This window comes from Hemiscyllium ocellatum, chromosome 15, assembly GCF_020745735.1.
Source record: "Hemiscyllium ocellatum isolate sHemOce1 chromosome 15, sHemOce1.pat.X.cur, whole genome shotgun sequence".
NCBI lineage: Eukaryota > Metazoa > Chordata > Chondrichthyes > Orectolobiformes > Hemiscylliidae > Hemiscyllium > Hemiscyllium ocellatum.
This window is the reverse complement of record NC_083415.1, coordinates 69540912-69560631: the sequence shown is the minus strand read 5'-3', so window position 1 is coordinate 69560631 and position 19720 is coordinate 69540912. Positions and strand designations below refer to the sequence as shown.

At 43.6% G+C, this 19720-nt stretch overlaps 1 protein-coding gene across 1 annotated transcript in view; it reads left to right on the top strand.

Annotated features, from left to right (window-relative positions):
* Positions 1-19720, top strand: part of ahcy (adenosylhomocysteinase) — a 110604-nt gene that overhangs the window by 32576 nt on the left and 58308 nt on the right. The window contains exons 4-5 of the mRNA XM_060836607.1: positions 8269-8421; positions 9367-9479. Of these exons, the coding sequence (XP_060692590.1) occupies positions 8269-8421; positions 9367-9479 (266 nt within the window). The remainder of the gene's footprint in view (positions 1-8268; positions 8422-9366; positions 9480-19720) is intronic.

Sequence of the window (19720 nt, the reverse complement as noted above, 5' to 3'; positions counted from 1 at the left end):
TGACTATTCAAAATTTTACGGAGTTATGGGGTCACTAAGCCCAAAATGCGCTCCTACTTGTATATCGATCACCTGTCCTGGTTCATTCCCGAATGCCAAGTCTAGTATGGCCTCTCTGGTTGCATTGTCAACATGTCAAAAAGCCCTCCTGGATACATCCTCCAAATTACTCTCCATCCAAGCCCCTAGGGGAGTTCCAGTCAATAAGAGGCAAGTTGAAGTCACCCACCACAATTACCCTGCTTTTTTTTTAAATATATACCTTTTCATACATATCTACTCCTCTGAGTCTGATGAGCTTTTAGGAGGTCTATAAGAAACTCCCAACATTGTGCTTTCACCATTTCTATTTGTGAGCTCCACCTATAATGCCCCAATAAAAGATTCTTCCCCCCCCCCCCAATGTCCTGCCTCAACACAGCTGTGATGTGATCCCTAATCAGCAATGCAACTCCCCCACCCTTTTGTTTCCCTTTCTGGCCCATCTAAAGCAGCGATATCCTGGAATGTTAAGCTTTAACTCTCTCCATTATGGCAATAACATCACAGTTCCAAGCAGTAATCCATGCTCGCAGTTTGTCTTACCTGTTATACTTAAGAGTAAGAGTCATAGATGTACAGCATGGAAACAGACCCTTTGGTCCAACCCGTCCATGCTGACCAGATATCCCAACCCAATCTAGTCCCACCTGTCAGCACCTGACCCATATCCCTCCAAACCCTTCCTATTCATATACCCATCCAAATGCCCCTTAAATGTTGCAATTGTACCAACCTCCATATTCCTCTGGCAGCTCATTCCATACATGTACCACCCTCTGTGGAAAAAGTTGCCTCACAGATCTCTTTTATTCTTTTCCCCTCTCACCCTAAACCTATGCCCTCTAGTTCTGAACTTCCCAATCCCAAGAAAAAGACTTTTGTCTCTTTGCCCTATCCATGCCCCTCATAATTTTGTAAACCTCTATAAGGTCACCCCTCAGCTTCTGACGTCCAGGGAAAACAGCTCTAGCCTGTTCTGCCGCTCCCTATACTCAAATCCTCCCAACCCTGGCCCCATCCTTATAAATCTTTTCTGAACCCTTTCAAGTTTCACAACAGCTCTCTGATAGGAAGGAGACCAGAATTGCACGCAATATTCCAACAGTGGCCTAACCAATGTCCTGTACAGTCACAACATGACCTCCCAAATCCTGTACTCAATACTCTGACTAATAAAGGAAAGCATACCAAATGCCACCTTCATTATCCTATCTACCTGCGACTCCACTTTCAAGGAGCTATGAACCTGCACTCCAAGGTCTCTTTGTTCAGCAACACTCCCTAGGACCTTACCATTAAGTGTATAAGTCCTGCTAAGATTTGCTTTCCCAAAATGCAGCACCTTGCCACTGCCACTCCATCTGCCGCTTCTCAGCTCGTTGGCCCATTTGGTTCAGATCTTGTAATCTGAGGTAACTCTCTTCGCTGTCCACTACATCTCCAATTTTGGTGTCATCTGCAAGCTTACTAACTGTACCTCTTACGCTCACATTCAAATTGTTTATGTAAATGACAAAAAGTAGAGGACCCAGCACCGACCTTTGTGGTACTCCACTGGTCACAGGCCTCCAGGCTGAAAAACAACCCTCCACCACCACCCTCTGTCTTCTACCTTTGAGCCAGTTCTGTATCCAAATGACTAGTTCTCCCTGTATTCCATGAGCTCTAACCTTACTAATTGGTCTCCCATGGGGAACTTTGTCGAACACCTTGCATTGAAGTAAATGCAGTCCAGACCTCCAGTCCCTCTGAGTCCCGCGACTTTGCTCTGCCTACTCTTGCACAGCACTATGCATATCTCTGTCTCACTTGTCCCTAGTCCCTGCATTTACTGTCCTGTTGTTCCAGTTCCCAACCCATGCCACACCAGTTTAAACCCTCTGAAAGAGCTCTAGTAAACCTCTCTTCCAGGATATTGAATCCTCTCCAGGTGCAACCCAGCTGCCTTGTACTGATCTCACCTTCCCCAGAAGACCCCTCAATGATCCATTTATCTAAAGTCACCCCTTCTCCACCAGCTCTTTAGCTGTGTTCAATTGTACGCTCTTCCTAGCTTCACTAGCCTGTGGCACAGGTAGTAATTCTGGGATTACTACTCTGGTAGTCTTGCTTTATAGTGCCCTCGCTAACATCGAACATTACAATGTAGTACAGGCTCTTCAGCCCTTGATGTTATGCTGACCTGTGAAACCAATCTAAAGCCAATCTAACCTACACTATTCCATTATCATGCATATGTTTATCCGATGGCCTTAATGTCGGTGAATCTACTACTATTGCAGGCAGGACATACTACATTGAGTAAAGAACATACCTCTGACCTATGTACTATATCTATCATCCCTCAATGTAAAGCTGTGTCCCTCATGCTAGCCATCGCCATCTGAGGAAAAGGGTGTCACTGTCCACCCTATCTAATCCTCTGATCATCTTGTATGCCTCCATTAAGTCACTCCTTAACCTTCTCTCTAACAAAAACAGCCTCAGTGTTGCCTCATAAGACCTTCCCTCCATACCTGGGGACATCCTAGTAACTTTCCTCTGCATCCTTCTGATAATGCAGCGACCAGAACTGTACGTAATAGTCCAGGTACAGCCACACCAGAATTTTGTACAGCTGCAGCATGACCTCATTGCTCCAAAACTCAATGCCTCTACCAATAAAAACTCATGCACCGTATACCTTAACAACCCTATCAACCTGGGTGGCAACTTTTCAGGGATCTATGCACATGAACACTCCGATCTCTCTGCCAAGAATATTACCATTAGCCCAGTACTCTGTATTCTTGTTACCCCTTACAAAGTGAATCACCTCTCACTTTTCCACATAACTCAATTTGCCACCTCAGCCCAGCTCTGAAGCTGTCCCTCTGTAACCGGCAATATCCTTCTGCACTGTGCACGAATCCACCGTCCTTAGTTTCAAATTTACTAAACCATTCTTTTATGCCCTCAACCCGGTCGTTTATAAAAATGACGAACAGCAGTGGCCCCAAAACACATCCTTGCAGCACACCACTAGTAACTGAACTCCAGGACGAACATTTCCCACCAACCACCACCCTCTGTCTTACAGCTAGCCAATTTCTGATCCAAACACTAAATCATCGTCGGTCCCATGCCTCTATTTTCTGCGATAGTCTACCATGGGAAAACGTATCAAACACTTACTGAAATCCATATACACCACATCAACCACTTTACCCTCATCCACCTGTTTGGTCACCTTCTCAAAGAACTCAAATGGGTTTGAGAGGCACGACCTACCCTTCACAAAACTATGTTGACTGTCAAATTATTCCTTTCCATGTAAATTCTGTCTTCTAATCCTTTTCAAAACATTACTCATAACAGAAGTAAGGCTCACTGGTCTATAATTGCCAGGATTGTCTTGAACAAAGGGACAACATTTGCTGTCCTCCAGTCTTCCGACACTATTCCTGTAGACAATGATGACATAAGGATCAAAGGCTCTGTAGTAATCTCCCTGAAAATCCTAGGATAAATCCCATCAGGCACAGGGGACTTATGTTTTCACAATTTCCAGAATTGCTGACACCACCACCACCTCTCAAACCTCAATCCCATTCAGTCTGATAGCCTGTATGTCAGTATTCTTCTCGACAACATTCTTTTTCCTATGTGATTGTTGTCAAAAAGTATTCATTTAGTATCTCTTCGGACTCCACAGAACTTCCCACTACTGTCCTTGACAGGCCCTAATTTTACCCTAGTCATTCTTTTATTCCTGACATACCTATAGAAAACTTCAGGGTTTTCCTTGATCCTAACTGTGAGAGACCTTTCATGCCTCCCCACCCCGTCCCCCCCGTCCCCCGGCTGCTCTTAGTATCTCTTTAGGACTTTCCTGCCTAACGTGTAACTCTCAAACATCCTAACTGAGCCTTCACGTCTCATCCTTACAAAAACCACCTCCTTCTGCTCAACGAGAGGTTCAACTTCTTTAGTAAACCACGGCTCCCTCTCTTGACAACTTTCCGCCTGACTGACAGGTATGTGCTTATTAAGGACATGCATAGCTTTCCTTTAACAAGCTCCACATATCGATTGTGTCTATCCCCCGCAGTTTCCTTCCCCATCCTATGCATCCAAAATCTCACCTAATTGCATCGTAATTGCCTATCCCCCAGTATAACTCTGAAGCTGCGGTGTATATCTATCCTTTTTCATCGCTAAAGTAAACATAACTGAATTATGGTCACTATCACCAAAATGCTCACCTACCTCCAAATCTAAAACCTGGCCTGGCTTATTACCCAGAACCAAATCCAATGTGGCCTCGACTCTTGTTGGCCTATCTACATACTGTGTCAGGAAACCCTCCTGCACACATTGAACAAAAACTGACCCATCTAAAGTACTCAAATTAGTGTTTCCAGTTAGTATTTGGAAAGGTAGTCCCCTATAACAACTACCCTGTTATTTTCGTTACTTTTGTTGAGGGAAAGGCGGTGGAGGTGGCCCAGGATCTCCATGTCTTCGGCAGAGTGAGGGGGGAGTTGAAATGTTGAGCCAAGGGATGGTGTGGTTGATTGGTGTGGGTGTCCCGGAGATGTTCCCTAAATCACTCTGCAAGGAGGCGTCCAGTCTCCCCAATGTAGAGGAGACCGCATCAGGAGCAACGGATACAATAAATGATATTGGTGGATGTGCAGGTAAAACTTTGGATGTGGAAGGCTCCTTTACCTAGTCCTCATCAAATGTCCACTGTAATACTGTCCTTGACTAACAATGCCACACCTCCCCTTTTATCATCTTGCCTAATTTTACTGAAACATCTAAACCCTGGAACTTGCAACAATCATTCTTGTCCCTGCTCTATCCATGTCTCCAAAATGTCCACAACATCAAAGTCCCAGATACCAATGCAGCATATTCATCCAGCTTATTCTGGAAGCTCCTGATGTTGAAGTAGACACACTTCAAACCAACTTCCTGACTGCCACTACACTCCTGTGACCTTGTAACCTTACTCATGACCTCACTACTCTCCATCTCCTTTACACTGGAGCTATAATTCAGGTTCCCATCCCCTCAATGAATTAGTTAAAACTCTCCCAAAGAGCAGTAGCAAATTCCACCCCCCCCCAGGTATTCGTACCCCTCTGGCTCGGGTGTACACAATCTGTAGAGGTCCCACCTATCTTATAATGAGCCCAATTATTTAGGTATCTGAAACTCTTCCCCCTTGGACCATCCCTGTAGCCATGTGTTCAATTACTCTCTCTCTCCTTAATCCTCAGCTCACTAGCATGTGGTGCATGTCGTTAGTACCTATGTGGACCATGACTGGGGCTGCTCCCCCTCCCCCTTAAGAATCACAAAAACACAATCCACGACATCACTGCTTCGATACCTGGGAGGCAACACATCAACTGAGTCTCTCGTTCCCACAGAATCTCCTATCTGTCCTCCTCACTATGGAGTCCCCAATTACTAATGTTCTATTTCTCTTACCTCTTCCCTTCTCAGAAACAGAAGTATCCCATGGCTTACCCCTTGTAAGTAGTTTCCCCCCCAACAGTATGTTGTACAGGGGAATGGCCACAGGGAATCCCTGCACCGACTACTACTTACCCCTTCTAACAGTCACCCAAGTAACTTCATTTCTAGGAGTAACTACTTCCCTGTAGCTTTTACCTACAGCTATCTGCCTCCCGAATGATCCTGATTTCATCCAGTTCCCTAACACTGTCTCATGGGATGTTTGAGGTGAGGGACATCATAGGAGGTACATTGCACTGTCACCCCTGCTAACTTTCCTTACTAAGAAATGAAAGAGAAAAGAAAACTTACCTGATTTAACCGTCTAGTGGCATAAGATTAGAGGAGGTGGGTGGATGGGTTGTCCTACAGGTTTCAGGTGTAGCAAACACCCAATTTGTATATCTGTAGGAGGAAAAAAGTGCCAGGAGCTTCTGCACTCTCGTAAGTTTTTAAATGGAGAATTTACCTTCCTAACAACAGCCCCCTGAACCTAACTCCATGAATTATCATCGCAGGACCATTTCCTTCCTACCTGTCATATTTACTCAGATGGACAATGACTTCTGCCTGTTTACCCTCTGGCTTCCTCCTTGATCTTTACACAACTCATGATATCTCTTGACATTGAGTTAGCTGGACTGCTGAAATTCTGTTCACCCTGAGGAACGTGTTGGCCCTAAATTTTCACTATTCTAGTTTTTTGAAAGACTTCCACTTTCTAATTGTGGGCTTAGCTGCAAGTAGCTGCTTCCAAGCTATTTTCTTGCTGATTCTGAATGGTTCTGGCTGCACTGTTACCACCCATCCATTCCAAAGATCGTCATCAGATAGCTTCTTAATTCAAAAGTACCTCTTACTGTTCTGAATTGATACTGCAGCGATCTCACTGCTCCAAAAGCAACATAATCTTGGACTGTAAAAAAAATTCTTGACATTTAGGGTGTAGGTTTACTCACTGAGCTGTAGGTTTGATATCCAGACGTTTCACTACCTGGCTAGGTAACATCATCAGTGGCGACCTCCAAGTGAAGCGAAGCTGTTGTCTTCTGCTTTCTATTTGTTTATCCTGGATGGGGTTCCTGGGGTTTGTGGTGATGTCATTTCCTGTTCATTTTCTGTGGGGTTGATGAGATAGATCTGTGTGTTTGTTTATGGTGTTGTGATTGGAGTGCCAGGCCTCTAGGAATTCTCTGGCATGTCTTTGCTTAGCCTGTCCCAGGATAGATGTGTTGTCCCAGTCGCAATGGTGATTTTTTTCCTCCGTGTGTAGGGCTACGTGGGAGAGAGGGTTGTGTCTTTTTGTGGCTAGCTGGTGTTCGTGTATCCTCGTGGCTAACTTTCTTCCTGTTTATCCTACGTAGTGTTTGTGGCAGTCCTTGCATGGAATTTTGTAGATGATGTTGGTTTTGTCCATGGGTTGTACTGGGTCTTTTAAGTTTGTTTTTGTTTGTGTGTTGGTGGGTTCCTGGGACAAGCTAAGCAAAGACATGCCAGAGAATTCCTAGAGGCCTGACACTCCAACCACAACGCCATAAACAAACACAGATCTAGATACCATCTATCACCCTCTCAGAAAACGAACAGGAAATGACATCACCACAAACCCCAGGAACCCTATCCAGGAGAAAGATATAAATAGAAAGCAGGAGACAACAGCTTCGCTTCATTTGGAGGTCGCCACTGATGTTACCTAGCCAGGTAATGAAATGTCTGGATATCAAACCTACAGCTCAGCGAGCAAACCTACCCCCTAAACCTCAACCTGAGCTACAAACCTTGCAAAAAGTCTTGACATTTCAGCTGTGTTTTTTCCTGAAGTGAGCTCAAACAATAATAATTAGTGCGTGGTGATGGGCAATAAGTAAGTGTGCAGAAAAAGCAAAGAACAAAGGAAGTGACTGGATAGTAGAAAATAACCTCTGCCAAGGTGGCAGCTGAGGAAAGGAATGCCATTCATAAATCAGCCTGTACAGCCAGAACAGTGTTAATCCAGAAGTGAATAGTGACACACAATCCAGGCAAAGTCAATTGTCTCCTAAGACAGACAAATGCCAATGTTTACATAAGTTATTGTTGTGTTATGGATTCCATTGTTGTTTGAATTGATTTGTTACTTCTGACTGTCCTGTTGTAGCACTTCAGTTGTAGACCCAGTGAAGAGCATTTGCTAAATTTGAATCCTGCACCCATCAGTTTAGCCTTTTGATTGACTCTGTTCCAATATATTTTTGTGATTGAGTCTTCATTTGTTTTCCTGCTATATTGTGATTGTACCAATCTTAAATTGAATGGTCAGCATTGTGGAACTGCCAGCTCTATACATTTCTGCTTGCTAGCAGAATTTTGGATGGATGTCATCTATAGATATTCCTTTATTTACATTTAAATGTCAAAGCTAGTTAAAGCCATTTAATTGACAGCATGTTACCATGGCATGTGTAAAATTGTGAGCAATTCATTTAGAGTTTCTCCTTCATTGGTGGTTTGACTTTGCTTGATGTAACATGTTTTTAGATCCCTGTTTCATTCATATGATATGACATCTTTTGTGCCATCCAACAATTGCAATGTAGTGTATGTTGCTTTTATAAAGTGCAGCAGGTGAGGAAAAAAGTCATAAAAAGTGTACTACAAGTTGACTTAACTGAGGAGTGTGCAATGAAGTGCAATGTTTGTGGTAAATGCCCTGTTTAAGAATGTTTGTTTTATTTGCAGTGTATGCATGGAAGGGGGAAACAGATGAAGAATACATTTGGTGCATTGAGCAGACTCTGTACTTCCGTGATGGAAAACCCCTCAATATGATTTTGGATGATGGTGGGGACCTTACGAATCTGGTTCACAACAAACATCCTAAGCTCTTACAAGGTGACTGTCATTTTCTATCATTATGAAGAAATTATCTTTGGTGTATGTTATTTTGGATTATGGCCTTGCCATTCTGTTCCCTATTTATTGTTAATATACCATATACTGAAAGCTGTTGGTCTTTAGTAAAATGAGAAAATATTTCCTGGTCTGGGCAGTAACCAAGATTGGAAAGATGTGTCAGTTGGGAAAACTCCTTTATGACCACTGTCGGTTCGATTCTTGTGTAGGCGCTCTTCCAGTTTCACCACAGTTTCCAATAGTCATTGCAGTGTCACTGAGACTAGTTGGAATGTGATTACATTTCCCAATTTGGTTAAATAAAATTATTTCTGTGATGAAGTGAGGTGCATGGTTCTGAAGCAGTTCAAAAATGCTTTCTACATCAGATTTGCTCAGGAGTTTGAAATCAACATAATATTTTACTGAGCTATTGGGCGATTTCTAATTGTGCAAATCACTGCAATTTTATTCCTAATCATTCTTCAACATGGGCACCAGCGAAAGGAGTGAAATACTTAAGGCTGTAACTACTGCACACTCAATTAACTCGAACCTTATCCTGCCAAATTTTGGAGATCTTTTCGTAGAATCGTAGTGGAGTTTGTGCTAGTCCTTTGAAACAGCGACTAATCTTGAGCTGGTCCTTGCCTGTTCAGTATCGATATTCTGCAGATGTTTCCTTCTGAAAACCCTACTTTAATTTGCCTCCGTCAGTGTCTCGGAGTGCACGCCGGATCCGCAGCTACTGCTTCTTTGAAAATGTTTTTCCTCGTGGCCACTGCTTTTGCCATTTACCCTAAACCTGTGCCCATCGTTCCACCAAATGGAGTTGTTTCTCTCTATTTACTCTGTCTCAGCCCTTCATGACAATAACTTAGTATTTTTGATTTGATCGTGGCATGCTTAAGTGGAAAGAGGTCTAGTTGTGTGTTAATTCTGCAGATATCAAAGGAATCTCTGAGGAGACTACAACTGGAGTGCACAATCTCTATAAGATGCTCAAGAATAAAGAACTTAAAATTCCTGCTATCAATGTGAATGACTCTGTAACTAAGGTAATACATTGTTGTAGTTCCTAATATATTGTGCCATTAATTAACCCTGCATTTGAGATGATTTCTAAAGGTGTTCCAAGCCGACCTTGGCTTTGCTAAAGAAAATCCTTGGGTTCTCTTCTTACAATTGCAAATGGGCAGTCGGTTTCTGAGAGTGAGGCAAGTTCAATCTGTGTATTTGAAAGGGAATTGCGCAGTTATTGGAAAAATAATCAAAGTACGAAGTTGAGTGCAGACAGGAGAACAACATTTTGGAGAGCTGGCACTTGTGCGATGGGTTGCATGGCTGCCAAAGCTGTTCATTTTGGAAGGGGCAACACAAGAACAGTATTCTTTTAAGTGGAGAACAGCAGACCACAAAGGACTTTGCTGTACTAATGCACAAAATACACAGGTGCAGTGGACAATCAGAAAGTACGGAAAGATATATCTGAAGCACTGAGACACATTTTGATCCTCTTATTGAAGGAAAGATATCATTTCATTGGATATAGTTCAGAGAAGTTTTGCTAGGATGATCCATGGTTTGGTGGGATTGTCTTATGAGCAAAGGCTGAACAGGGTGGAACTTTACTCACTGGAGTTCAGATAATAAAATTATGAAAGGAATAGGGTTCTTTTTGTCATTTACGTAAATGATTTGGATGCGAGCATAAGAGGTACAGTTAGTAAGCTTGCAGATGACACCAAAATTGGAGGTGTAGTGGACAGCGAAGAGGGTTACCTCAGATTACAACAGGATCTGGACCAGATGGGCCAATGGGCTGAGCAGTGGCAGATGGAGTTTAATTCAGATAAATGTGAGGTGCTGCACTTTGGGAAAGTAAATCTTAGCAGGACTTGTACACTTAATATTAAGGTCCTGGGGAGTGTTGCTGAACAAAGAGACCTTGGAATGCAGGTTCATAGCTCCTTGAAAGTGGAGTCGCAGGTAGATAGGAGAATGAAGGCGGCGTTTGGTATGCTTTCCTTTATTGATCAGAGTATTGAGTACAGGAATTGGGAGATCATGTTGTGGCTGTACAGGACATTGGTTAGGTCACTGTTGGAATATTGTGTGCAATTCTGGTCTCCTTCCTATTGGAAAGATGTTGTGAAACTTGAAAAGGTTCAGAAAATATTTACAAGGATGTTGCCAGGGTTGGAGGATTTGAGCTATAGGGATAGGCTGAACAGGCTGGGGCGGTTTTTTCCTGGAGCGTCTGAGGCTGTGAGGGGTGACCTTAAAGGTTTACAAAATTGCGGGGCATGGATAGGATAAAGAGACAAAGTCTTTTGCCTGGGGTTGGGGAGTCCAGAACTAGAGGGCATAGGTTTAGGATGAGAGGGGAAAGATATGAGAGAGACCTAAGGGGCAACTTTTTCACGCATATGTGTATGGAATGAGCTGCCAGAAGATGTGGTGGACGCTGGTACACATGCAACATTTAAAAGGCATTTGGATGGGCATATGAATAGGAAGTGCTTGGAGTGATATGGGCCGGGTGATGGCAGGTGGGACTAGATTGGGTTGGGACATCTGGTCGGTGTGGACAGGTTGGACCGTACGGTCTGTTTCCATGCTGTACATGTCTGTGACTCTGTAACTCTATGAATAGATATGATAGAAGTAGAGAGGATGTTTCCACTGTTGGATGAAACTAGAACAAGAGGGCATAGCCCCAAAATTAGGGGGAGCAGATTTAGGACTGAATTGATAAGGAACTTCACCCAGAGGATTGTGAATCTGGAATTCCCTGCCCAGTTGAGGCTTCCTCTTTGTGTTTTTAAAACTAATAACTTTTTGAACAGTAATGGAATTAAGGATTATGGGAAAGTGTTGTAATTGGAGATGAGGCCATGAAAAGATCAGCAATGAATGATCCAGTGATGGAGTGATCTAGCCATTGGGCGGAGTGGGCTCAAAGGACCAGATGACTTACTCCTCCTGGTTCTTGTATTCTTACGAATGAGTGGTGATTTTATTGAAATTATAGCATTCTTAAGGAGTTTGACAGGGTAAATGCTGAGATGGTGTTTGGAATCTTATTTGGCACATAGGAAGTTGACTGTGGTTGTTGCAAGTCAGTCACCTCAGCTCCTGTACACTTCTGCAGTTGTTCATCAGGGTAGTATCATAGGCCCAATCATTTGTCAGTTGCTAAATCGATGACCGTTCCTCCATCATAGATGGGTGGTTACCAATGATTGCACGGTGTTCATCACCTTGTGGGATTCCACGAATGCAGTCCATGTTTAAATGCAATATGACCTGGACAATATCTAGTATCATTTGCACCATACAAATGCTATGCACTGGCCATCTCCAAAAGAGACAGTCTAACCATAGTGCATTGAATGTCAAGGAACAATCATCACTGAATGCTTCCACTATCAATATTCTTGGGATTACCATTGACCATAAACTCCACTGGGCTCAGTACATAAACATAGCGATTACAACAGCAGGTCAGAGGCTAGGAATACTGCAGCAAGTAATTCAATACAAGGCACAAGTCAGGAATGTGATGGAATACTTCCACTTGTCTGATGGGTGTAGCTCCAATAACATTCAAGAAGCTCAACACCTTTCAGGACAAAGTAGCCTGCTTGATTTGCACTACATTCACAAGAATTGACTTAACACTGACGCCTAGTAGCAGCAACGTGCACCATCTACAAAGTGCACTGTAGAAATTCATCAAACGTCCTTAGTCAGCACCTTCCAATCCACGACCACTTCTTACCTAGTTCAAGATAGAAGTAAAAGGACAGCAGACATATGGGAATATGATCATGTACAAGTTCCTTTTCAAGCCACTTGAAAATACTTCAAAGTTGAAAATACTTTGCAGTTCCTTCACTGTTGCTGGGGTAAACTCCTGTAATGCAGTCTGATGGCTTTTGTGGATCAACCTAGTGAATGGTGACTGCAGCTGGTCAAGAAAGCAGCTCACCATCAGTTTCTGAAGGGCATCTAGGGGCAGGCAATAAATGTCGGACCAGTCTGCAACACCCATGTCCCATGAGTTAATGGATAAAATAGGTTTCCCCCTCATCGGAGAATCTAGGACCAGAAAGTGTAGTGTCCGAATAAATGAGTCCAAATATAAGACTGAGATGAGGAATTTCTTTTCTATGGGTTGTGTCTTAGGAACTTCATGCCACCGAGAGCAGTGCGGGCAAAGTCTTTGTATAAATTTACAGCTGAGATAGCTTCTTGACCGGTCTAGGAATAGACCATTACAGGTGAAAGGAAAGAAAGTGAATGTGAGGCATTTTGGATCAGTCGTGAACATGTTGAATGGCAAAGCAGGCAGGAGTGGCTGAATGAGCCACTCTGTTCCTAGTTATTAATGTCTTATCAAATTAATCAAAATTTTTCTGACAGTCCTGAGTTTTCAATGGACATGGTTTGTTTTGGGTGCAGTGGTGATATCCCTACTGTTTGGCCAGAAGGCCCAGGCTCACGTTCCACCTGCTCTAGAGATGCATTATAACATGTCTGAAAACATTATTCTCAATATCTATTATGAGCATCGACACTCCTTTATCAATGTTGATAGTAAAGCCTTCAAGAAAACTCCCACAAAGTTTCCTGTTTGCAATCACATCATTATTAACCAGTTGTCTGTCTAACCTTTCCTTTATCGTTGATTATATAAGAACATAAAATACGTCATTCAGCTCATGCAGTCTTCTCCACCATTCGATCATGACTGATATGCTTATCAACTCCATTCTCCTGTCTTCTGCCTGTAACCCTCGATCCCTTGATTAATCAAGAACTGATCTATCTCTGTCTTGAATACACTTAATGACGTGGCCTCCTTCAGCAATGAGTTCCACAGATTCACCATACACTCTCTCCTCTATCTCAGTTCTAAAATGTTGTCTGTTTGCTTTCAGGTTGTACCCTTGCGTCCTAGTTTCTCCTGTTAATAGAAACATTTTATCTGTCTTCACTCTCAGTATTCTTTAAGCTTCAGTGAGATTGCCCCATATCCTTCTAAAAATCCAGAGTACAGAGTCCTCAACCATTCCTGATGACAAGTACTTCATTTCCATGATCGTTCTTGTAAACCTCTTCTGGATTCCTCCAACACCAATACGATACATCCTTAGATAAGGGGCCCAAACCTACTCACAATATTTTCAAGTATGGTCTGATCAGAGCCTTATACAGCTTCAGCAAGTATATCTCTGCTCTTGTGTTCTAGTCCTGTTGAAATGAATGCAAACATTGCATTTGCCGCCTTAACTGCCAACTCAAACTACATGTTAACCTGAAGAGCACCAGGAACTAGGATTCCCAAGTCCCTTTTGTGCCTTAGATTTCAGAAGCCTTTCCACATTTACAAAGTAGTCTACCCCTCCAATCTTCCTACCAAAGTGCTTAACCTCATTTTTTCCCATGGGCAGCACAGTGGTTAGCACTGCTGTCTAACAGCGCCAGAAACTGGGGTTCAATTCTCATTTCCGGCACCTGTCTGTGTGGAGTTTGCACATTCTCCCTGTGTCTGCGTGGATTTCTTCCAGGTGCTCCGGTTTCCTCCCGCAGTCCAAAAATGTGCAGGTTAGGTGAATTGGCCGTGCTAAATTGCCTGTAGTGTTAGGTGAAGGGGTAAATGTAGTGGAATGGGTTTGGGTGGGTTGCTCTTCGGAGGGTCGGTGTGGACTTGTTGAGCCAAATGACCTGTTTCCACACTAAGTAATCTAATCATATTATATTCTATTTTCCACTTCTTTGCACACCCTCCTCACCTGTCCAAGTCCTTCTGCAGCCTCCCTATTTCTTCAAAGCTACCTGTGTCTCCACCTATCTTTGTGTCATCTGCAATCTTAGTGCAACACCCTCAGTTCCTTTGTCCAGATTGTTAATCTATAACTGAATAGTTGTAGTCCCAACACTGACCCCTGTGGAACTCCGGCTGCCATCCTGAAAAAGACCCATTTATCTCCACTCTCTGCCTTCTGCTGATCCTCTACCTATGGGTAAAAGAGGGGGACGTGTGGCATTGCTTGGCAAGGCTAGTATTACAGCGGTGGAAAGGACGATGGAGGAAGACTGGCCATCTGAGGTAGTTTGGGCTGAGGTTAGAAATAGGAAAGGTGAGGTCACCCTGTTAGGAGTTTTCTACAGGCCTCCTAATAGTCAGAGACGTAGAGGAAAGTATTGCGAGGATGCTTCAGGAGAAGTGAAAGTAGTAGGGTGGTTGTTATAGGGGCCTTTAACTTCCCAGATATTGACTGGGAAAGCTATAGCTTTCCCAGTCACCCTATGGAAAGGGTGAAAATAAATAAGTCCCCTGGGCCTGATGGCATTTATCCTAGGATCCTCTGGGAAGCTAGGGAGGAGATAGCAGAGCCATTGGCCTTGATTTTTATATCGTCGTTGTCTACAGGAATAGTGCCAGAAGACTGGAGGATAGCGAATGTGGTCCCCTTGTTCAAGAAGGGGAGTAGGGATAGCCCTAGTAACTATAGGCCAGTGAGTCTCACTTCTGTTGTGGGCAAAGTCTTAGAGAGAATTGTAAGGGATAGGATTTATGAACATCTGGATAGTAATAATGTGATTAAGGATAGTCAGCATGGTTTTGTGAAGGGCAGTCGTGCCTCACAAACCTTATTGAGTTCTTTGAGAAGGTGACCAAGGAAGTTGACGAGGGTAAAGCAGTAGATGTGGTGTATATGGATTTTAGCAAGGCGTTCGATAAGGTACCCCATGGTAGGCTACTGCAAAAATTACGGAGGTATGGCATTGAGGGTGCATTAGAGGTTTGGATTAGGAATTGGCTGGCTGGAAGGAGACAGAGTAGTGGTTGGTATAGGTTCATCTTGGAGTGCAGTTACTAGCGGTGTTCCACAAGGATCTGTTTTGGGACCATTGCTGTTTGTCATTTTTATAAATGACCTGGAGGAGGGGCTTGAAGGCTGGGTGAGCAAGTTTGCAGATGACACGAAAGTTGGAGGAGTTGTGGACAGCGAAGAAGGATGTGGCAGGTTACAGCGGGATATAGATAAGTTGCAGAGCTGGGCAGAAAGGTGGCAAATGGAGTTCAATGTAGCTAAGTGTGAAGTCATTTTGGTAGAAGTAACGAGAAGATGGATTACTGGGCTAATGGTAGGCTACTTGGTAGTGTGGATGAGCAGAGGGATCTTGGTGTCCATGTGCACAGATCTCTGAAAATTGCCACCCAGGTAAATAGTGCTGTGAAGAAGGCATATGGCGTACTGGGCTTTATTGGTAGAGGAATTGAGTTCCGGAGTCCTGAGGTCATGTTGCAGTTGTATAAGACTCTGGTGCGGCCTCATCTGGAGTATTGTGTGCAGTTTTGGTCGCCATACTATAGGAAGGATGTGGAGGCACTGGAACGAGTGCAGAGGAGGTTTACCAGGATGTTGCCTGGCATGGTAGGAAGATCGTATGAGGAAAGGCTGAGGCACTTGGGGCTGTTCTCATTGGAGAAGAGAAGGTTTAGGGGAGATTTGATAGAGGTGTACAGATGATTCAGGGATTAGATAGGGTTGACAGTGAGAACCTTTTTCCGTGTATGGAGTCAGCTGTTACTAGGGGACACAGCTGTAAATTAAGGGGAGGTTGATATAGGACAGATGTTAGGGGTAGATTCTTTACTCAGCGGGTTGAGTGTTCATGGAATGCCCTGCCAGTAGCAGTGGTGGACTCTCCCTCTTTATGGTCATTCAGGCGGGCATTGGATAAGCATATGGAGGTTATTGGGCTAGTGTAGGTTAGGTAGGCTTCGGTCGGCGCAACATCGAGGGCCGAAGGGCCTATACTGCGCTTTATTTTTCTATGTTCTATGGCACTACCTTGACCCTAACACTGTGGGCTCCTATCTTTAGCAGACTTCTGTGCAGTACCTTGCCAAAAGCCTTTTGGAAAACCAAATGTATCATATCTACTGGCTGCCCTTTGTCTAACTTGTTACCTCCGCAAACAATTCTAACAGACTTATTGAGGGTGACCTTCCCATTGATGAAGCTGTGATGACTGGGTCCTATTTTCTATGCGCTTCCAAGTACTCTGCAATCTCATCCTTTACAGTGGATTCTAAAATCTTACCAATGACTGAGATCAGACTAACTGGCCTAGAATTTCCTATCTTCACCTCCATCCCCTCTCAACCAGGATGTTACATTAGCCATCTTCCAGTCCTCTGGAACCCTCACTGACTGCAGTGATTCCTGAAAGGGATACTGTGTATAGTTTTGGTCTTGTAACTTGAGAAAGAATGTACAGGCACTGGATTGATTGCAGAGGAGGTCCACCAGGTTGATTCTGGATTTTAGAGGTTGGCTTGTGAGGAGAGATTGAGTTAACTGGAATTAGCGCAGCAGATCAGGCAACATCCAAGGATCAGGAGAATCGACGTTTCGGGCATGAGCCCTTCAGGAAGAAGATTCCTGAAGAAGGGCTCATGCCCGAAACGTTGATTCTTCTGCTCCTTGGATGCTACCTGACCTGCTGCGCATTTTCAACTCTGATCTCCAGCATCTGCAGTCCTCACTTTCTCCTAAACTGGGATTATGCTCATTGAAATTTAGAAGAATTAATTGGGGGGTATTCTGATATAAAATTGCTGTAACAGTCTCCGATCTTGAATGGTACAGTTGCCATACCAGGTAATGATACAGAATGTTCTCTATGGCGCACCTATGAAAGCTGATAAGGGTATTCGCCATCATGCCATGTTTCCTCAGTTGCTTGAGGAAGAAGAGGCGTTGTTGGGCCTTTTGTAACAGGTGTGTCCACATGAAGAGTCCAAGAAAGCTTGTGGATGACCACTCCCAGGAGCTTGACGATCTCCATTCGTTCCCACCTCTGTGCTGTTAATGTGTAAAGGGTGGCGGGGGAAGCGTGAGTAACGTCCTGCCGAAAGTCAATAATGACTTCCTTGGTTTTGCTGGCATTGAGAGCTTGGTTGTCCTCAGTGCACCATTTTTCCAAAGCTTCCACCTCCCTCCTGTAGTCCGTTTTGTCGCCATATGAAATTCGACCGACTATGTTGATGTCATCAGCAAACGTATAATTGGCATTAATCTGGTATTTGGCGATGCAGTCATGGGTATACAGTGAGTACAGTAGGGGACTGTGTACACCTTCCAGTGATGTTATTTCATAAGGCATTATGTTCAGTGAGGCTATATTCCATGGTATTCTGTGAATGTCTGAGAGATGTCTCCCTTGCTGACCTGGCCCTGATATAACCATTAGTTAGCTACTCCAGCTAGTCGTTATCTTAATCTGAACTATCAGCATCCTTTCTCCCACAGCACTCCAACTACCCCAGAACTATGACATAAATGTTGCCCCCTCCACACTTCAAGCCGGCTCTGTTGAAGTGTGATCTCGGCTCTGTTAGCTTGCTGTGTTTCCATGGATGTTGCCTGACCTGTGATCTCCAGTGTTTTTTTGTTTTCAGTAGCTGTTATCATCTTTCTGTTGCAATGTGCAAATTACTTGCAACATTTGTCCGCTAAAGAACAGTTATCCACATCTTTTGAATGCATTTCATTGACTCTAGTTGTAAGAAATCTTGGATTTTTGCAAGTTTATTTGGGCATTGTTCTACTTTGAAGCACTGTATAAAACAGGTCATTGTCTTCTGTGATCTGGGGACTGCTCACACCGTGGACTGAGTTTTCCTAGCGTTGGATTCATTCAGTAGATGAAGCCGTTTTGCTTTTGGCCAGTATTCTGTGAAAAAAGACAATAGCTGTTAATTGCTGGTAATAAAGGGTTTTGAGTTATAAAGAGGCTGAGATTTTCTACACTGGAGAGTAGGAGGTTGAGAGGTGACCATGTAGCGACTCATAAAATAATGAGGGGTATAGCTCAGGTTAATGGTAGGTGTCTTTCCCATAGGATGGGGAATTTAAGACTAGAAAATGTATTTTTAAGGTGCGAGGAGAGAGATTTTAAAAAAAGACATTGTTGCCAGGGTTGAAGGGTTTGAGCTATAGGGAGAGGCTGAACAGGCTGGGGCTGTTTTCCCTGGAATGTTAGAGACTGAGGGGTGACCTTTATAGAGGTTTACAAAATCATGAGGGACATGGATAGGATAAATAGACAAGGTCTTTTCCCTGGAGTGGGGGAAGTCTGGAACTAGACGGCAGAGGTTTAGGGTGAGAGGGGAAAGATATGAAAGAGACCGAAGGGGCAACTTTTTCATGCAGAGGGTGGTACCTGTATGGAATGAGCTGCCAGAAGAAGTGAAGGAGGCTGGTACAATTGCAACATTTAAAAGGCATCTGGATAGGTATGTGAATTAGGAGGATTTGGAGGGATATGGGCCGGGTGCTGGCAGGTGGGAGTAGATTGGATTGGGATAGCTGTTTCTGTGCTGTACATCTCTCTGACTCTGACATGGGCAATTTTTTTTTATTATAGAGGCATAGGTGCATGTGGAATACCCAGGGCAGATCAGCTGCTTGTTTATCTCATTATTGTGTGTGACCATCACGTGCACAGGGATGTCCTGAGAATATAAGAGGCACTACATAAATGTAAGGTAGCACAAAATGGGGAGACATGTCTGGAATGAGCTGCCAGAGGAAGTGGTGGAGGCTGGTACAATTACAATGTTTTAAGAGGCATTTGGATGGGTATATGAATAGGAAGGGTTTGGAGGGATATGGGCCAGATGCTGGCAGGTGGAACTAGATTGGGTGGGATATCCTGTCGGCATGGACCAAAGGGTCTGTTTCCATGCTGTACACCTCTGACTCTAAGAGAATAGAGAAGCAGAGATGTTGTTTCCACTGGCAGGTGAAATTAGAATGAGGGGCCATAACCTCAAAATAAGAGGGAGCAGATTTAGAACTGAATTGAGTAATTTATTCACCCAAAGGGTTGCGCATCTGTGGAATTCTCTGCCCAGTGAAGTAGTTGAGGCTGCCTCGTTGAATGTTTAAGGCAAAGATAGATTTTTGAACAGTAAAAGAATGAAAGATTATGGTGAGGGTACGTGGAGCTGAGTCCACGAAAAGATCAACCATAGTTTTTGCCTGCTGTGCCATTCAATAAGATTATCAGGCCTTAGATCTCTAGTTATGGGAAATTTGTTCCATTTTACTAATCAAAAGTAATCATTTAATTTCTCCACCATTTCTCTATTCCCCAGCATAAATTCTCCTGCCGTTATAGATGCACATTCATTCTAGCCAAATCTTACCTTTGTATGTGCCTGTAGAAGCTTTTGCAGTCTGTCTTTTGCTACATTGCATTCATAGGAGAA